Source organism: Amblyraja radiata, chromosome 2, assembly GCF_010909765.2.
Source record: "Amblyraja radiata isolate CabotCenter1 chromosome 2, sAmbRad1.1.pri, whole genome shotgun sequence".
Classification (NCBI taxonomy): domain Eukaryota; kingdom Metazoa; phylum Chordata; class Chondrichthyes; order Rajiformes; family Rajidae; genus Amblyraja; species Amblyraja radiata.
In genome coordinates, this window is record NC_045957.1 from 145,277,138 (window position 1) to 145,298,160 (window position 21,023).

At 43.9% G+C, this 21,023-nt stretch overlaps 1 protein-coding gene across 4 annotated transcripts in view; it reads left to right on the forward strand.

The window, feature by feature from the left end:
• LOC116970062 (nucleotide-binding oligomerization domain-containing protein 1-like) overlaps positions 1–21,023 on the forward strand; it is an 87,279-nt gene that overhangs the window by 44,926 nt on the left and 21,330 nt on the right. For all 4 annotated transcript variants that reach the window (XM_033016799.1, XM_033016812.1, XM_033016805.1 and 1 more), the window contains exons 6-7: positions 18,012–18,095; positions 20,554–20,637. In XM_033016799.1, coding sequence (XP_032872690.1) covers positions 18,012–18,095; positions 20,554–20,637 — 168 coding nt within the window. The remainder of the gene's footprint in view (positions 1–18,011; positions 18,096–20,553; positions 20,638–21,023) is intronic.

The window sequence follows — 21,023 nt, forward strand, 5'->3', positions numbered from 1 at the left end:
TCATTCCTACACACTAACTATTCCCCTCATGATTTTATACGTTAGCAGAGATCCCATTCCATGAGTTTTATAAATTCGCGCTTCCCCTGTGTTATTCATTCTCTTTGACTGCTGGACATGAAACATCTGTGATTGTTTAGATCTTTCAACGTGAATGCTCTGTCTGTGCAATAGTTTGCAGACACACAGCAGTCGGATGAACAGTCAGACACACAGCAGTCCTTCATGTAATGCTATTGCTTCTTTGGCTGTAATGTCATCTAGAGTTTCTTGAAAGGCAGCATATAAATAAACGAGAGGCATAAGAAGCAGTAGATGCTGGAATCTGGAGCAGCATCTGTTGTGGGGGGCGGGTAGGGAGGAGTTGTTGGCGTCGACAATTTATTTTCCTTCCCATAGGTGCCACACAATCCACTGAGTCCCTCCTGCAGATTGTTGATTGTTGAAAGCCACATGTAAATGGAATACTTTTTTTTTGATTTTATTTTATTAGAAGCAATTGTACAAGAATAAGGCAATCGACATGACAGTAATACAATTATTGTACAGCTTCATTTTTAACTTTGAAACCTAAATTTAAAAAAAAGAAAAAAAGAGAAAACATGAGAGAATGAAAAAAAAGAAATAAAATAAAAAAAAGAAAGGAAAAGACCCTAAACTACCAAAAAATGTATTTTATGTATTCTGTGGGTTTTGTAGTCCCAAATGAAATTTGTGATAATAGAGTCAATTAAAAAAAAACTTTTGGGGAGATATATTGATGTAAATAGTAAGATTAAATGAGAACTTACCAGTTTGAAGTTTGATCTTTATTTTATGAGGAGTAACGTTGAGGGAATACGTGAAGAACCCCGCTAGGACGCATGCGTGTCATTCTTCAAAGCAGCGGTGTGGAATCACAGATAACTATAATGACTAAACATAGTAAGATTAGAGAAGAGATACCAGTTGAGTATATGATCAAGGGTGGGAGCGGAGGGCACGTATTCCCTCAACGTTACTCCTCATAAAATAAAGATCAAACTTCAAACTGGTAAGTTCTCGTTTAATCTTACTATTTTACTTCGGAATCACGTGAGTGACTACGTGAAGATTTCAAAGCTCTGTGATTTCATGCCGTGGACGAGTCCATGACACACATATCTGCCTTGGTATAGTGGAGAAATATTTTCGACATCCATACGGTATGTAGATGCAACAAACAAATTTATTAACAAAAGAAATCATAAAACCCTGTATATTCATGGGGACAAATTATATTACAGAACTTAAAATAGTTTTTGAAAAAGTTCCAGTTTCCTCCACTGGTTTATTATAAAATTTACGGCAAGTTCCTTCTGATGACCATCCTGCCGTTTTGAGGATCTGATCCAATGGAACATCCAACTTGTATGCTGCCGACGTAGCTGCAGCCCTGGTGGAGTGAGATTTAAAACAATTAGTATCTATACCTGCTTTAGTAAGTACTTGTTTTATCCATTTGGAAATGGTCTGTTTTGTTATTCGTTGATGAGGCTGTCTGTAGCTAATGAGCAGTGCCTTTTCTGTGCCTCTGATGGTTTTGGTTTGTTTAATATATTCTTTTAGATGTGTTACCACACACAGTCGCTCATCTGCAGGGTAGTTATTGAAAATCACTTTTAGGCCTGCCGATCCCTGTCTGTTCTGTTTTACCAGTTCCTGGATGTAAAAATGTAAATTTTCCTGCGAACTGGTCATGTTATCCAGCCTCAATTTGTGTAGGGAGTGCGCCCTTTGTGCTGTGACCAATGCCATCAGCATGACCGTTTTTAAGATCAAAATCTGTAATGACAGGCTAGTGGCTGGAGTCCAGTTCCTTAGTAGATTCAGAACGATGCCAACGTCCCATATATGGGAATATCTGGCCTTAGGAGGGTTAGCATTGAATATGTCCCTCATGAGCTTGGTTACCAAAGGGTGTGACCCCACAAGCTGTTGTTCCGTTTCTCTCCAGAGGTAGGAAGACAGGGCACTTCTGGCACAGTTGATGGCGCTGTACGTAAGTCGTTCGTCATGGTGTAAATTTACCAGAAATTCCAATACCGGTTGAATGTTCGTAGCTCTGTGGATAATGTTGTTCTGGTTGCAATACCTGTGCCAATTTCTGATATATACTAGGTATTGATTTTTTGTTGACTCTCGTTGGGCTCCAGCGATCATGTTCATAGCTCTCGTTGTTAAGCCCAGGTGTAATAAAGGAGCTTTCAGACTCTACAAACCAAAACATGAATGTGACGATGACAAGGATGACTTGTCCTAGTTGCTGGATTTACCAGTAGATCCGGTCTGTGTTGAATGGTGATGTGAGGTTCTAATATCATCTCCTGTACCAATGGGAACCATGGTTGGGTAGGCCAATCGGGTACCAGAGATACCAGATGCAGAGTCTTGTCTTATCTTACTTAGTACCCGACTGATGAGGCAGAAGGGAGGGAATGCATAAAAGAACAATTTCCCCCAATGCAGCGAAAAAGCATCTGTAGCTGCTGCCCCAGGGTCTGGTTCCCATGATACATATTTTGGCACTTGGTGGTTAAGCCTGGATGCGAATAGATCGACATCTGGTGTTCCGTATCGTGCTGTAATTTCAGCAAATACTTTTTTGTCCAACATCCATTCGATGTTCTCATTGAATTTGCGTGACCTGGTGTCTGCCACTAAGTTTTGTCTACCTGGTAAGTAGGTAGCTGATATCCAAATTCCTCTGCGGATACACCATTGCCAGATCTTGTTTGCCAGATTGTCACATGATGTCGATTTGTTTCCACCCATGTGGTTGATGTATGCTACCACAGTGGTGTTATCAATTTGTAATCTTACATGCTGGTGAGATAACCCTAAGCAATATGACTTAAGGCCGTGAAAAGCTCCCAACATTTCTAAGTAATTTATGCCCAAAGTGTGTAGTAATGATGACTCCTGTTCATTCCATCTCCCACCACAGCTGGTGATGGAATCCGTGGCACCCCATCCGAGAGCACTAGCATCCGTTTGTAGTGTGATAGACGGATTGCTGATAATGATTGGATTGGAACAATGCCTAATGTTTTCTTTCCACCATTGTAGTTCTAATAGTTCTAAGAGTAAACCTAGCAATTATAGACCTGTTAGTTTGACTTCAGTGGTGGGCAAATTAATGGAAAAGATACTTAGAGATAATATATATAAGCATCTGGATAAACATGGTCTGATTAGGAACAGTCAACATGGATTTGTGCCTGGAAGGTCATGTTTGACTAATCTTCTTGAATTTTTTGAAGAGGTTACTAGGGAAATTGACGAGGATAAAGCAGTGGATGTTGTCTATATGGACTTTAGTAAGGCCTTTGACAAGGTTCCTCATGGAAGGTTGGTTAAGAAGGTTAAACTGTTGGGTATAAATGCAGGAATAGCAAGATGGATTCAGCAGTGGCTGAATGGGAGAAGCCAGAGGGTAATGGTGGATGGCTGTTTGTCGGGTTGGAGGCAGGTGACTAGTGGGGTGCCTCAGGGATCTGTGTTGGGTCCTTTGTTGTTTGTCATGTACATCAATGATCTGGATGAAGGGGTGGTAAATTGGATTAGTAAGTATGCAGATGATACCAAGATAGGGGGTGTTGTGGATAATGAAGAGGATTTCCAAAGTCTACAGAGTGATTTAGGCCATTTGGAAAAATGGGCTGAAAGATGGCAGATGGAGTTTAATGCTGATAAATGTGAGGTGTTACACCTTGGCAGGACAAATCAAAATAGGACGTACATGATAAATGGTAGGGAATTGAAGAATACAGTTGAACAGAGGGACCTGGGAATAACCGTGCATAGTTCCTTGAAGGTGGAATCTCATATAGATAGGGTGGTAAAGAAAGCTTTTGGTATGCTAGCCTTTATAAATCAGAGCATTGAGTATAGAAGCTGGGATGTAATGTTAAAATTGTACAAGGCATTGGTGAGGCCAATTCTGGAGTATGGTGTACAATTTTGGTCGCCCAATTATAGGAAGGATGTCAACAAAATAGAGAGAGTACAGAGGAGATTTACTAGAATGTTGCCTGGGTTTCAACAACTAAGTTACAGAGATAGGTTGAATAAGTTAGGTCTTTATTCTCTGGAGCGCAGAAGGTTAAGGGGGGACTTGGTAGAGGTCTTTAAAATGATGAGAGGGATAGACAGAGTTGATGTGGACAAGCTTTTCCCTTTGAGAATAGGGAAGATTCAAACAAGAGGACATGACTTCAGAATTAAGGGACAGAAGTTTAGGGGTAACATGAGGGGGAACTTCTTTACTCAGAGAGTGGTAGCGGTGTGGAATGAGCTTCCAGTGGAAGTGGTGGCGGCAGGTTCATTGGTATCATTTAAGAATAAATTGGATAGGCATATGGATGAGAAGGGAATGGAGGGTTATGGTATGAGTGCAGGCAGGTGGGACTAAGGGAAAAAAATTGTTCGGCGCGGACTTGTAGGGCCGAGATGGCCTGTTTCCGTGCTGTAATTGTTATATGGTTATATGGTTATATGGCTTCTTTTGGTAGTTCCATAGGTCTATCAAAATGACCTCCATTGTATTTTAGAGCTCTTATTTTTGCCCTTTGTAAATTCTGATAATATAAAGATCTGAATTGTGCAGCTGGAAAAGCTGCTATTATCTTGCCAATCATTCTCGCCACCTGTCTAATAGATGGTTTTCTTGTGTCAATTATTTTGCTGCAATTCTCCTCGAGGGCTATTGCTTTGTCTTGTGGCAAAGTCACTGACATAAGAACTGAGTTAATGGTAAATCCCAAGAAATCCATTGTTGTTGAAGGTTTCAATTTAGATTTAATTGGATGGATAATGAATCCTAGGCTCACAAATAATTGTATGGTGGCTGTTATTGTTAATTCTGCTTGTTTTACCCTTTTGCCCAATATAAGTATATCATCCAAATAAGCCATCACAATGTGTTTATGTTCCCGTAGGAAAGCTAAGGCTGGTTTTAATATTTTGGTAAATAACCTAGGTGCAGAAGTAAGACCATTTGGTAGTGCTCTGTATTGCCAGTGTTGATCCATCCAATTAAATTTCAAATAACGTCTGTGGTCACCTGTTATGGGTACTGAATAGTAAGCATCTTTTAAATCAATGCTTGCCATATAGTAACCTTTGGAGATTAATAGTTTAGCAGTAGCAAAGGTTTCCATTTTGAAGTGAATATATTTTACAAAAACATTCAAATTACTCAAATCTATGATGATGCGGCAACCACCATCTTTCTTATGTTTAATAAAAATGTTGGACACGAATTCTAAAGGTTCGTGTTGGGTTTGTTCAATTATCCCCAGTTTATGGAGTCTCTGCAGTTCAGCATGTGCTTTTGCTTTATCTTCACCCTTAAGCCTGAACACTCTGTTCGGTACATGCTGGACTGGAGGATTACGTGGTTGTAAGAACTCTATCGTGTATCCCTGGATACTGCTTAGGATATAAGTATCTGATGTTAACTTATACCATGCATCCAGAAAAAAGTGTAATCTGCCACCAACACCCATGCTTTCGTTAATAAGTAAGGGACCAGACCCACCTACCTCTATGGTTACCAGTGGTCTTATTTCTTCCCTTGTCCCCGAGGACGTTGAGGCCCCGGTGTCTTGATTTGTGTTGTAGTTGGGTGCATCTTCCACGAGGGCCGGCCTGGGCCATGTCCTAAAAAAGACCGCTGTTGGATTGGTCTTGCCCTCGACTGTTCCCCAGAGTAGTCCTTGCGACCCATGAGTGCATAGGGGTGGTACTTCTGGGGGTAGCGTTTGGTTGCTTTTATCATTCCCAGGGCTTTGGATTCTTCGTCCAAATCTTTTACCTGTTTTGGTAGATCCCCTCCAAACAGGTAAGTCTTTTCCGTGGTCGTTTCCGTTCTGCATAATCCTGCAAATTTTGGGTCTAGTACCGGCTGTATGCTCTTCTTTCTGATATTATTTAGTTCATATTGGGTATTGCAGAAGAGGGCCAGGGCATCTTTCTGGTGTTGATTCATATCTTCCTCATCCAGGGTTCGTGTGAATGCTGTTATCCCTGCGGTGAGGGTTTTAGTACTTTTTGCAGTAAGACATCCCTTGTCCTGATGCTTGCTCCTACATGCTTCCAAATACATGCGTTCACGGTTGGGACATTAAGGGATTTACAGTTTCCAGGTTGTTGCAAGTGACGCCCCATGGTGTCAATTATTGCTTGTCCCTGTAGCTGGTTCAGGGACTTGTAATTAATACTTGCCGCTAACCTGGCTGGTAAATTATCCCCTGTGAGTTCTGGTTTTGCGAACTGAGCCACCATTTCAAGTAAGTTCCCACTCACCCCTTGCACTGAGTTTTCCATCAGTTCCTGTTCAGGGTCTGTCCAAATCTGCCCCGCTATGCTGTCCTGGGAGGCAATAGACGCCGAATACAGCCCTGAATAAGGTACTGCAGAGGGGCTGAATGTCTGCCCAGTAGAGCCAGACCCCCTCTGGAGTATTGGCTCCATCAGCCACTCCATTTTTGTCCAATGCTCTCGGGCACCTGGCTCTTGCGGATTGTCCTGGACCAGCTGCCGCTCCAACGCGGTACAGAGCTTTCGAGCGCTGACCGGTCGCTGGTCCCGCAGCTCAAACGCGTTCCAGTGATCTCGGTCACTGGTCGCTTGCTGCTCCTCCAATTCCTTCAGCCCCACAGGCCCCTGTGTGTAGGTGGCGTGGGGCTGTTCGAAATCCGAGTCGTCCGAAAGAACGGCTCGGTCGGTTTTGCGTTTAGCCTTTCTACCCGCCGGTGGTGAGGCTAGTTCCGGCACAGGTGCTCCCGACAATGGAGACAGCCCTGCCGTCTGCCGCTGCTGGCTGCCCGTTCCTGCACGGCTCTCCCCCGCCAGCTTTTTTGCAGCTTTGGTCCGTCTTCTGTCCATCCTAGAGGTAAGAAAAAACATAGATCTCTTACCTGTCTTCGCTGGTTTTATACACCAGCCCTTTAGGAGAATGTCCTTCCTCCATCGAAATGACTCGTGCAATGCGTGTAGCGTAATGACACGCATGCGTCCTAGCGGGGTTCACGTGACTCCGAAGTAAAATGGAATATTTTGTGTTAAAATTGAATACTTTGTAACTTTGTTGGCGCCTTTTATGTGGTGACTCTTTGCATACCTTGGGTATGCAAAACAAAGAATCTCACTGTGCCATGTCACATGTGATAATGAAGTATTCATTCATTCGTTCATTCATTCATACCCAGCTGATGTGGGCACGTTTTAAGATCATGCACATTGGATTCAGGAAATAACACCAGAATATGTATATTTTTTTATTTTGGAGGACTGGAATTGTGGAGGAACAGAAATTGTTCCGACTTTGCACAAATCATGAAAATCTAGAGTGCATTTGTAGCGAAAGATGAAAATGACTAATAGAACTCGAAGGGCCGACTGACATTTATTTCAAGGGGTGACACGAGGAACGGAGATGCTGGAATCCTGAGCAAAAAACACTAGGTGCTGGCGTAACTCAGCAAGTCAGAAGGGTCTTGACCTCCAGAGATATTTCCTGACCCGCTGAGTTACTCAAGCACTTTGTGGTTTTTTTTCATTTCAAGGGGGTTGGAATAGAATAGATATAAGTTGTGCTTCAGTTGTTTACAAACCGTTTTGGGTAATTGGGTAATGCATGTCAGGCAGGGCACATTGGTCTTGGAGAAGGTACAGCACATATCCACCATAGTGACACATGGGTTGAAATGAGTAAAGGGCCTGTCCCACTTGCATGCGTTTGACGCGACCAAACGGAAGCGGAGTTCACGCGAAGTTCGGTCTAAGTTCGCGCGTGACATCATTTGCGTCATACTTACCAATCAGCTGGGCAAGAGGCAGGCCGACTGAATTTGGGCGTCGCACGGCGTCGGGCGGTGATGGCATCACGCAACGCCACGCCGGGTGGTGACATCATCGCGCAACACCACGCGTTAGGCGTACGCCGTCAAGACGCTGCGTACGACCGTAATGCGCCTGCGTGCTGACAGGCCATTGGCGCGCAAAGACTTCGGACACTGTCAGATCTTCGGAGCCCTAAGCGATGTCGGGACCAGCCCCGCACAACTCCGTGCTTCTAAGTGGGACCGCCCCTCGTGGCCATATGGTGCCCATACGCCTCAAGCGACCACGAGGTCGCGTAATTTGCGAGCCAAGGCCGCGTAAGTGGGACAGGCCCTTAAAGTTCCTGAGCTGGTGACGTAGATTTGATTTGTATTTCCTTCAGCGCTGAATGCTGATGGATAATCCTATCAAGATGTTTAATCCAAGGGATAGATGCAGTATAAATCTGTGTACATGAAAAGCCAGAGGACTCGGGATCATTATCCATGATTTTTTTATTGCTTGCCCTTCAACGTTTGCCTCTGGCCAGCATGATTATACACTGTGAGTTGCTCCTGCTGCTGTCAAAGACTGATGAATGTGATAATCAATTCAAAATACACCTTTCACAATTGTGGCCTGAATGAAGAGATCGGTAAGTTACGCAGATAGACACAAAAAGCTAGAGTAACTCAGCGGGTCAGACAGCATCTCTGGAGAAAAGGAATAGGTGACGTTTGGGGTCGAGACCCTTCTTTAGACTGAGTCCTCTCTGAGTTACTCCAGGTTTTTGTGTCTATCTTCGGTTCAAACCGGTATCTGCAGTTCTTTCCTACACAGTAAGTTACGTGGTACACATAACTGGGTGAAAGGTATCTCACATAAAACAGCATAGTTTTCATTTGAACTACAAGTATTATCACTGAATACTTTATACTGAATTTTAATGAATGGTGCAAGGAAATATACAGTTGTGCAGAACCATAAAGAACTCTGAAGGTATCCAAAGAACTGAAGACCAAAGTAGCAAAGGAAAGGACATATCTATTGGATTATCTGTCAAAGTAAACATTCTAAGTGAGACACATTCACCCATGTCTGCCTACATCAGGATGCTGTTCATTGATTTCAGCTCTGCCTTTAACACTGTCATCCCCGCCAGCTTGATCACCAAACTCAGCGGACTTGGCATCTCCACCTCCCTCTGCAATTGGACACTGGATTTCCTCACCAACAGACCACAGTCTGTTAGGGTCAACAACCTCACCTCCTCCACTATAACACTGAACACAGGGCTGTGTGCTCAGCCCTCTCCTCTACTCCCTCTTCACCCATAACTGCATCCCTAAGAATGGATCCAACGCCATCATTAAATTTGCCGACGACACCACGGTGGTAGGACTGGTCAGTGACAACGATGAGTCAGCCTACAGGGATGAGGTCCAGCACCTGACAGCCTGGTGTGCCAACAATAACCTCGTCCTCAACTCCAAGAAGACGAAGGAAATTATTGTTGACTTCAGGAAGGTCAGAGGGGGCAGACATACCCCCATCCATATAAACGGGACTGAGGTGGAGCGCGTCTCCAACTACAAATTCCTCGGGGTACACATCTCGGAGGATTTGTCCTGGTCCCTCAACACCTCCAAGCTGATCAAAAAGGCGCAGCAGCGCCTTTACTTCCTGAGGAGGCTCAAGAAAGCCCACCTGTCCCCCCAGATCCTGACCAACTTTTACCGCTGTACCATCGAAAGCATCCTGACCACCTGCTTCACGGTATGGCACAGCAGTTGCACCGTAGCGGACAGGAAGGCACTACAACGGGTGGTGAAAACCGCGCAGTACATCATCAGTGCCCCGCTCCCTGCCATGGATGCCCTCCACCGAAAACGGTGTCTGAGACGGGCCGGGTAGATCATCAAAGACCCCTCCCACCCCAACCATGGACTGTTTGCCCTCCTCCCATCAGGGAGGCGGTACAGGAGCCTCAGGTCTCGTACTAGTAGGATGAGGAACAGCTTCTACAATAATACCATCACATTGCTGAACTCGGAGTCCCGCCGATAGATTTCTCCAGTCCCTCCGTCCACATTGTTTGATTATTCTGTATTTTTATTTCTATATTGCACTATTGCTACGGACTGACGCTAAACTGCATTTCGTTGTACCCATACTTGTATTTGTGCAATGACATTAAAGTTGAATTGAATTGAATTGAATTGAATTAACTGTAAAATATGCCAATAAATATCCACTCAGTTGCGTGTACGAGATGTTGCAGGACTTGATTTGAAAATGTATCTTCTGGGAGACCATTTATAAGATCAGGGGTTTGGGGAGAGGTTTGGTGTGTCGTCAGTGTGTAAGCGACAGATATTGAAACCAATATGACATGGGGTTTGGCGTTGGTGGCTTTGCTGAAAGATCAGCAATATCCGCAAGGCGTTGCCGAGCAGTGCGGACTGCAGCCAATACACTGGGGCAAACGGCCAGTCAACATTCCAGTAGACAACTGCTCATATTTCAGGGTGGATCCCTGAGAAGTAGCAGATTTCTGAGTGAGGGAGGTACTCTGTGGGAAGGAACAGAGTGTCTACATCAGACTGGGTCTTGGTGGGTTGGGGCTATCAAAAGCTTTTGATAGAAGAAATTAATGCTCCAGCTTAATTTAGTGCAAAATAGGAATTATGTGGACGAATGAAAATCAGAAAATCTGCAAATGTTGAAATAAGAAAAACAAAATGTTTCAGAGGTCAGACAACAGCTTTGAAAAGAGAAAACGTATTCCATTTCACAAATTATTGCTGTTGCATTTTGGGTTACTTGCAAATTAAAAAATAAAATGTTATAGAAACAAACAGAATATAAAAAACAACACTAACTGAAGGTTTCATTTGCACCATTGAACCATGGTAGAAAACCACTTTCTGAGATGGTGCTGATTAAATGTCTGACAGATTGAAATGCTGAATCTGGAACACTGACATGGTGACTGTAGTGTTTGTGTCTGGCACAAAGTAGGTGAAAGGGCATGTTGCAATGAGGATTCTTGAACGATGCAGGATATAAATAGATTCAGTGAACTGGACATTCAGTGAATTGGGTGAAACCTTGGCAAATAAACCGAATGTCACAAAGTGTGAAGTCATTCAATTCCGTTGGAAGAATTGAAAGTCAGCTTATTGCCGAAACGACAGAAAAACTGCAGATGAAGGAATCTAGAGGAATCTTAGGCGCCGACCTGTAGGGGTATGGATGCCTAGCCTGCAGCTGTCTGTTTTTCATTTCTTTTTTCTTATTTTTAGTTAGTTTAGTGTTTTGTTTTTAAGGAGTTCTAGCTTTTTTATGTGTGGGGAGGGGGGGGGGAAGGGGGAAACTAATTTTCAGGGTCCCTACCTGGTCGGAGATGCAGCTTTTCTCCGGGCTGCACTTTCGACACGTCCTCGCGGCCTACCAGCGGGCCTGGAGCGGTATTTCCTGAGGGGACCGCCCGGAGCATCGGCGGGTCCGAGGAGCGAGGGGACCGCCCGGAGCCTCGGCATCGGCGGCACCGGCGGCACCGGCGGCACCGGCAGCGGCGGCGGCGGAGCTGCGGGTGTGAGGACGGCGGTGCAGCGCTGGAGCGCCATTGCGGGGCGGGCGGTGCCTTGCCTGGGTCGCCGCGCTGGAACTCCGGTGAGCTGGGACCGGCGTTAAAAACATCGCGGAGCTGCGGGCGGCGGCGCTGAACTTTACATCGGGAGCCTGGGATCTCGCGACGAGATCGCCAGTTGAGCTCCATTCGGCGCGGCCTTGTCGGCTCCGGAAGCCATGGTCTCGAGTAGGGAGGCGGCCGTTCCAGAGTTCCCATGCCGCTGAGAGGACTCTCCCGACGCCGGAACATCATCACCCGGCGAGGACGGCCTGGAACATCGGGCCTCCGTAGAGGCAACTGTGGAGGCCTCAATAGGCCCGACTATGGGTGGACATTGGGGATGGGACTGGACTCTGTGCCTTCCCCCATAATGGGAACCATTGTGGGGGGATGTTTTTATGTTAAAGCTATTTATTATTGTTATGTTTGTATTCTTTTTTATGTGCTGCATTGGCAAAAGGAATTTCACTACATCTAGGTGTATGTGACAATAAATCAATTTTGAACCTTTGAACCTTTGAACCTTAGATGTTCTTGTGCACGAGTTACAGAATGTTAGTCGGCAGGTACAATGAGTCGTTAGGAAGACAAATTACCTTTATGCAAGTGGGATGGAGTTTAGATATTTGAATGTGTTGTTACGAATGTGCAGGGCAGCGGTGCGGCCATGCCTGGTCTATGATCTTTGGGTGTAATGTGCCCTGTTTTGGTCCCTTTAAGAAAGGATATACAGAAAAAACTTCTGATATTCTGGCAGACTTCAGATATTGGTTATGGACTAGCAGATTTTCCAAGCGATTGGATGTTCTAACACTAATACATTTCTTTAATTTGCTTTTTTTTTAATGTTACACTTTGTTCTTATAAATTTCTCAAGAAACCCAGCAGTTTTAAAAGAAGGCCTTCTGCAGATGTTGAAATCTTGAGCTAAAATTAAACTGCTGGAGGAACTTAGTGGGTCAGGCAGCATCTGTGCAGGGAGATGAACAAATGACATTTTGAGTCAGGACCTGTCTTTAGATTAATAAGTTCGTATGTCACAGGAGCAGATTTAGTCCATCGGCCATCGAGTCTACTTCACCATTCAGTCACGGCTGATCTACCGTTCTCTCTCAACACGATTCATCTGCCTTCTCCTCATAACCACTGACATCTTTACTAATCAAGAACCTGATGCTTTAAAAATTGAAGATAGGCACAAAAACCTGGAGTAACTCAGTGGGTCAGATAGCATCTCTGGAGAAAAGGAATGGATGATGTTTCAGGTCGAGACCCTTTTGCAGACTGAGTCAGGGGAAATAGAACAAGAGATATAGACGGTGATATCGAACAAATTAATGAAAGATATGTAAAAAAGTAACGATGATGAAGGAAACAGACCATTGTTAGCCATGGGATAGTTGAAAACTAGTTAAAGACAATGAGACTTAAAAATACCAAATGCTTGGTGTCCACAGCCATCTGTGGCAATGAATTTCACAGAATCGCCACCCTCTGGGTAAAGAAATTCCTCTTTGTCTCCTTTATAAAGGTACGTCCTTTTTTTCTGAGGCTGAATCGTGTGGTCTTAAGGGCGTGTCCCAGTTGGCCGTCATTTGCGCGTCACGCAGATGGTGCGCTAAGATTTTGTACATCACAAAATCCTGCGACGCCGCACGCAGCCGCGCATCATTGCCTATGTCATCACGCACTATGCGCGCATCACGTGCATGTCACGACGCGCGTGTCATCCATCATGACGCGTAAATGATGTTGTGTAAATGATGTCGTGCAAATGACGGCCAAGTGGGACAGGCCCTTTAGACTCTCCCACTAGTGGAAACATCCTCTCCACATCCACTCTACCCAGGCCATTCATTATTTGTGGAGTGGAGCCTGCTATTTGAAAAGGAGCCTGGAAAACAGAACTCTTGGTCAGGTAAAAAAAGAGTGTGTGTAACAGTGCCCTAATGAGTCAGAATGGGGTGCAGGGACCATGGTCCTGATGAATTGAAAGGGAGTGTGAAATACCTGGTGAGTCATGTGCTGAGCTAGTGGGACTTCGGAATAATTGAATAACAGATTAACCAAGGTTTATTCCCCAGGCATTGAGGCTAGTCCAAAATAAATTCACTAGGCTATTTCCTGGAATGTGAGGGTTGTTGTATCAGGAACAACTAAATTAGACCTATGGTATTTGGAGTTTGGAAAACGGAAAGGTGATGATATAAGGACGACAGATGGCACAATGGGCTAAGTGTTCGGCTGGCAACCTGAAGGTGGCCAGTTCGAATCCTGCTTGGAGTGTGTACTGTCGTTGTGTCCTTGGGCAAGACACTTCACCTACCTTTGCCTGGGACTAGAGACGGAAATTAGCTACTGATTGGCTACAATCTTGCATATTTACATGCAAAATGTTCATTAATATGCACTGTCCCTATAAACAAAACATTATTATTATTAAAAAAAGATAAGACAGATATTCAGGCTATGTAATAGGATAGAGGTCACTTAAGTTTCTACCAATGGGTGAGTCATAGGGCCACTATTCTTCTGAGCCTACAGCCTCACTTGTCATGGCCATACCCATCAGCACATCCATTGTGGACGTCACCATAAGGTTGACCTCAATGCGTTATTTCTTTGAAATAGCAACACAATGTAGCTCTCATAAGGTCATGTGATAGGATAGATGTTGTCAAGCTGAAAAGGGTGCAGAGAAGATCTATGAGATGTTGCCAGCACTCGAGTGCCTGAGCTATAGGGAGAGGCTGAGCAGACTAGTGCCCTAGTCCTTGGGAGCACAGGAGGATGAGGGGTGATCTTGTAGAGGTGTATAAGATCATGAGAGGAATAGATAGGATAGACGCACACAGTCTCTTGCCCTGAGTAGTGGAATCGAGAACCAGAGGACATAAGTTTAAGGTGAGGGGGAAAGATTTAATAGGTATAACTTTTATGACTTTTTTAACTAATGGGGTAACTTTTCACACAGAGGGTAGTATGTGGATGGAATGAGCTGTCAGAGGAGGTAGTTGAGGCAGGTGCTATTGCAATCTTTAAGAAATATTCAGACAGGTACATGGAAAGGACAGGTTTAGAGGGATATGGGACAAACGCAGGCAGGTGGGGCTAGTGCCGATGGGACGTGTTGGCAGGTTGGGCCGAAGGGATTGTTTCCATGCTGTAAGACGCTATTACTCGATTTAAAGGGTAGATGCCGGTCAACATGGTCTTTGTGTGTTGATGGACTTGGTTCTGCACTTCCTCAGTCTATGGTCTCCAAATCTGAGGAAGGACATTCTTGCCATAGAGGGAGTGCAGAGACGGTTCACCTGACTGATTCCTGGGATGTCAGGACTTTCTTATGAAGAAAGACTGGATAGACTCGGATTGAACTCACTAGAATTTAGGAGATTGAGAGGGGATCTTATAGAAACTTACAAAATTCTTAAGGGGTTGGACAGGCTAGATGCAGGAAGATTATTACCGATGTTGGGGAAGTCCAGGACAAGGGGTCACAGCTTAAGGATAAGGGGGAAATCCTTTAGAACCGAGATGAGAAGAACATTTTTCACGCAGAGAGTGGTGAATCTCTGGAACTCTCTGCCACAGAAGGTAGTTGAGGCCAGTTCATTGGCTATATTTAAGAGGGAGTTAGATGTGGCCCTTGTGGCTAGAGGGATCAGGGGATATGGAGAGAAGGCAGGTACAGGATACTGAGTTGGATGATCAGCCATGATCATATTGAATGGCGGTGCAGGCTCGAAGGGCCGAATGACCTACTCCTGCACCTATTTTCTATGTTTCTATATTTCTATGAGTCTCAGGACTCCAGATGACATTGGAAGCAGATCTCAGCTCCTATGCTATCGGCATTTCGTTCCCTGACATGTCTCTGCATGTTTACATTTGTGAGACTCATGAATCAGACAGGAAAATGACGCTGCTCGCCGTACTTGGCTAATGTATTGGCTGGATTAAATTGTTCCCTTTGTCTGTGGAAACCATTTGTGATTTAGAGCAATCAAGTCAACTAATTAGGCAGACATTTGGCAAACCCACAACAGCACGATTACATCTGATCAGTGGGAAATTTGGTCGTTTTTCTCAGTATAAAGAACAGCCTATCATGTTTCAGGTGTTTCCTTTAATGAAGTTGAAGCATGCTATTGGAGCTGAGTAACAGGTTTTTCTCCATAACACACTCATTTGACTCTGGCCTCCTGGGTCACGCTAATTGGGCTGCATAGACCCTTGTCTTTCACTTGGGCAACTGGGACAATCTCCACAATTTCAGATAACTTGCTCTTTCTATTTCTATTTCTATTTCTATCTGAACTGGCAGTGCTGCTCCAAGGTGTTTCACCTCCAGCACAAACTCGTTTTATTCTCTCTCCACCGATACTGCTGCTATGTTAGGTATTTCCAGCATTCTGAAGAAGGCATAGAGTGCTGGAGTAGCTCAGCGGGTCAGGCAACATCTCAGGAGGACGTGAGGACGTGGTTAGGCAACATTTCAGATCGGGACCCTTCTTCAGAATGATTGCTATATTTAAGAGGGAGTTAGATGTGGCCCTTGTGGCTAAAGGGATCAGGGGGTATGGAGAGAAAGCAGGTACAGGATACTGAGTTGGATGATCAGCCATGATCATATTGAATCGAAGGGCTGAATGGCCTACTCCTGCACATATTTTCTATGATTCTATGATTCTATGATTGTAGGTGTGGGGAGGGGGAAGAAAGCTGGAAGAGAGGAGGGGCAGGACAAAGCCTGGCAGATAATAGGCTGACACAGGTTAAGGGGGAGGGGGTTATTTGGTAGGCAGATGGTTGGATAGGCCAGAGATGGAAAGATTGAAGGAATGTAGGTAGAAGGTAGAAGGGGAAGAGAAGGGGAGAAATAGGTATGGGTCCAGGTGGCGCATGGGAAGGGAGGGAAGAAAGGGCGTGGGGTTATGTGGGGATAGAAGGGAGAGGGGGAGGTTCATGAAATTACATAAAATTGGCAAATTTTACATTTGTTTTACACATTTCTGCATTTACAGAAAATGACACAAAGTGCTGGAGTAACTGAGCAGGTCAGGAAGCATTTCTCGAGAATATGGACAGGTGATGTTTTCGGTAAAGAGCCTTGACCCAAAATGTCAGCTATCCACGTTCTCCAGAGATGCTGGAGTTACTCCAGCGCTTTGTGTCCTTTTATGCATTGACCAGCGTCTGCAGTTCATTGTTTTTACATTTTCAGCATTCTTTTGATTTCTGGCGTCGGCAGTGATTCCAACCTGTGATTCACAGTTCTAACATGTCCCTTTGTTTTCTCTCTCTAAATGCCCTATTATCAACTAGAGAGCTCCATAAACAGCAGAATCACATCAACAACCCAGTCAATTTTCCTTCTGGAAGTTGCAACAATTTTACCAGTGTGTTTAAACACTATTTTCTCCATTATGTTACATGAAACAGGGTGATCATTGATTATGGGGGGATCTTATAGAAACTTACAAAATTCTTAAGGGGTTGGACAGGCTAGATGCAGGAAGATTGTTCCCGATGTTGGGGAAGTCCAGAACAAGGGTTCACAGTTTAAGGATAAGGGGGAAATCCTTTAGGACCGAGATGAGAAAAACATTTTTCACACAGAGAGTGGTGAATCTGTGGAATTCTCTGCCACAGAAGGTAGTTGAGGCCAGTTCATTGGCTATATTTAAGAGGGAGTTAGATGTGGCCCTTGTGGCTAAAGGGATCAGGGGGTATGGAGAGAAGGCAGGTACAGGATACTGAGTTGGATGATCAGCCATGATCATATTGAATGGCGGTGCAGGCTCGAAGGGCCGAATGGCCTACTCCTGCATCTAATTTCTATGTTTCTATGTTAAGTCTACAATTTGTCCCTGAAAGTGATAATTTTAAGAGCAATATATTAGTTTTTTTCCCAATTTTCCCTATTATAAACAATATATATATTAAAACACATTTATACTGGTCCTTCCTTAATCTCAGGAGTTTGCAAAGCACTACCTAAGGTGTAGTCAAACAATCAATAATAAATAAGCACCTTAAAGTGATGGTATAATATCTTCAAAGTAAATGCATGCAACCTTGACAACAATGATGATGGAAGGATATGGGTGGAAGGGAACAGGGAAGGGGAAAGAGGGATGGGTGGATAATCAAAAGTGGGACTCGGGGATGGGAGATGAGCCTACAAAGGAGGAGGAGAAGGGAGACTGGTGAGGAGGGAGATCTTGGGAATATGTGTGCACACCGGAGGGAAGGGGAAAGACAGGTATCTAGTGGGATAATCCTTAAAATTGGAGAATTCAATATTCATAATGCTGGGTTATAAACTTTCCTCATCAGACTGTGAAAGGGTCCAAACCTGAAACGTCACCTATTCCTTTTCCTCCAGAGATGCTGCCTAACCCGCTGAATTACCACAGCATTTTGTGTCTCGCTTCGGTGAAAACTAGCATCTGCAGTTCCTTGTTACACAATGGTATTATAGTGTGTGTCCCACCGCTGTCATTAAACATGGTTGTTATTTTTCCAGCCTGTATTGGAATCAGATCACTGATGTTGGTGCCCAGGATGTTGCCCGTATCGTTGAAGAATGTCCAAGTCTTCATACACTGAAGTAAGAAATACGTTAACAATTTATGTGAATTATTGCCACTGTATACAATGTTAATAGTAACAGTGATATCAATTAATAACAAAAGACGATTGAAACGTGGGTATTTTTTTCTTCTGTGAAAGCATATAACAACATAGAAGAATGATTAAAAATATCAATTAACCAAGTTCTCTGGAAAGTTGAAATCCAATCAATTTAGAACTTGTGGCAGAATTTGAAAGAGGAACGACTAAAGTGATTCAACATAGCACTTGAACTGGTTAAAGTAGCAGAACCCAACAATTGTGAGTGCCCGAAAGAGAAATAATCAGGGTGGGAGCAAGGATGAATGGAATTAATGTCAGTGGCATACTGCCTAACCTGTTGAGCACTTACAGCCATTTTTGTTGTTTTTTTTCAGACATTTTAAATATTTTGCTTCCATATTATTATTAACATAGAAACATAGAAACATAGAAAATAGGTGCAGGAGTAGGCCATTCGGCCCTTCGAGCCTACACCGCCATTCAATATGATCATGGTTGATCATCCTGTACCTGCCTTCTCTCCATACCCCCTGATCCCTTTAGCCACAAGGGCCACATCTAACTCCCTCTTAAATATAGCCAATGAACTGGCCTCAACTACCTTCCACAGATTCACCACTCTCTGTGTGAAAAATGTTTTTCTCATCTTGGTCCTAAAGGATTTCCCCCTTATCCTTAAACTGTGACCCCTTGTTCTGGACTTCCCCAACATCGTGAACAATCTTCCTGCATCTAGCCTGTCCAACCCCTTAAGAATTTTGTAAGTTTCTATAAGATCCCCCCTCAATTTTCTAAATTCTAGCGAGTACATTCGAATGATTGCTGGAGACATACAATGATGTGCTGCATCTTGCCCTTGGGTATTTTGCTAATCAGTGAGGTTGCGATTGGTGCGTGATTACACTCCAAATGCCTGCTTTGACCGTTAATTTTATTTTTAGTTTAATTTGGAGATACATTGCAGAAACAGGCCCTTCGACCCACTGAGTCCGCACCGACCAGGGATCCCCGAATACTTACACACATTTGGGACAATTTACAATGATACCAAGCCAATTAACCTGTAGGCCTTTGGAGTGTGAGAGAAAACCGGGAATCCCGGAGCAAACCCACACAGTCACGGGGAGAATGTACAAACTCCGTACAGACAGCATCCGTAGTCAGGATCGAACCCGGTTCCCTGGCGCTGTAAGGCAGCAACTCAACCACTGTGCCACCATGCCGTCCTAACCTTTAATACAGGTTTATTAGTCTTGCATTTGAAAAATTGTAAATTGAAAATTTACCTCAAATCATTTGTAAAGAGACTTGCAAATTTTCATCAGACTAGATTCAAGATTCATTTTAATTGTCACATATACCAATTAAGGTACAGTGAAATTTGAATTACCATACCGCCATACTAAGTAAAAAACAAAAATACACACAGCACATGAAATAAAGTTTAAGATAAACATCCACCACAGTGGAATCCACATTCCTCACTGTGATGGAAGGCGAGGAAGTTCAATCGGCTTCCTCCTTTGTTCACCCGTGGTTGGGGCCTTTGAACGGGGCCGTTGCCGACGGTTCGCTGTTCAAGCCCTCTCGTCGGGATAGAAACATAGAAACATAGAAAATAGGTGCAGGAGTAAGCCATTCGGCCCTTCGAGCCTGCACCACCATTCAATATGATCATGGCTGATCATCCAACTCAGTATCCTGTACCTGCCTTCTCTCCATACCCCCTGATCCCTTTATCCACAAGGGCCACATCTAACTCCCTCTTAAATAAAGTCAATGAACTGGCCTCAACTACCTTCTGTGGCAGAGAATTCCGCAGATTCACCACTCTCTGTGTGAAAAATGTTTTTCTCATCTCGGTCCTAAAAGATTTCCCCCTTATCCTTAAACTGTGACCCTTTGTTCTGGACTTCCCCAACATCGGGAACAATCTTCCTGCATCTAGCCTGTCCAACCCCTTAAGAATTTTGTAAGTTTCTATAAGATCCCCCCTCAATCTTCTAAATTCTAGCGAGTACAAGCCGAGTCTATCCAGTCTTTCTTCATATGAAAGTCCTGACATCCCAGGAATCAGTCTGGTGAACCTTCTCTGTACTCCCTCTCTGGCAAGAATGTCTTTCCTCAGATTAGGAGACCAAAACTGTACGCAATACTCCAGGTGTGGTCTCACCAAGATCCTGTACAACTGCACTAGTACCTCCCTGCTCCTATACTCAAATCCTTTTGAAATGATGATCGAAACTCTGGTGTCGGGAAGGATTGGAACACGGAGCTCCCGACCAGGCTCATGTCCAATTCCTGCTGTTGGGATCCTCACTGTGTGCATTGCAGAGGGGAGGTTACTGTAGAAGTCTCAGGTTTGTTCCTGAGGTACAGTATATAATGTGACATATATATAATGTGAACATTTCTATCAATGTTCCTTGTAGAATTGGGCTCAACAAACTAACAAGTGAAGGAGGGAAATTACTAGCACAAGCAATTAAGAAAAACAAGGGATTCAGAGACATTGGGTGAGTATAGAATATAATCTTAATCCTGATTCTCATGTTCACAAAATAGCTATGCATGAGGAAGACCACTTGACTTGTTTCCACCCAGAACAAACCTAAATTCTCCCCATTGTAGTAACAGAGTGATTATTTGTCTCTCCTCTATAATTTTGTTTAGAAATGTAATCCACATATTCATATATTCCACAAATGCAATCCACTAGTAGTGCAAAGAAGAATTCTTAAAGTAGAACTGAAGTGCAAATGTTTGGACTAATCTTACACAATGGTTGACAACAATGTTCCAGATGTATCTTTTCTATATTGTTATTAGCTGATCAGGCTACTCCTTGCTCAGCTTCTTCTGAGACAGAAACATCACATTTTTGCAAACCTTTCTCCCCTCC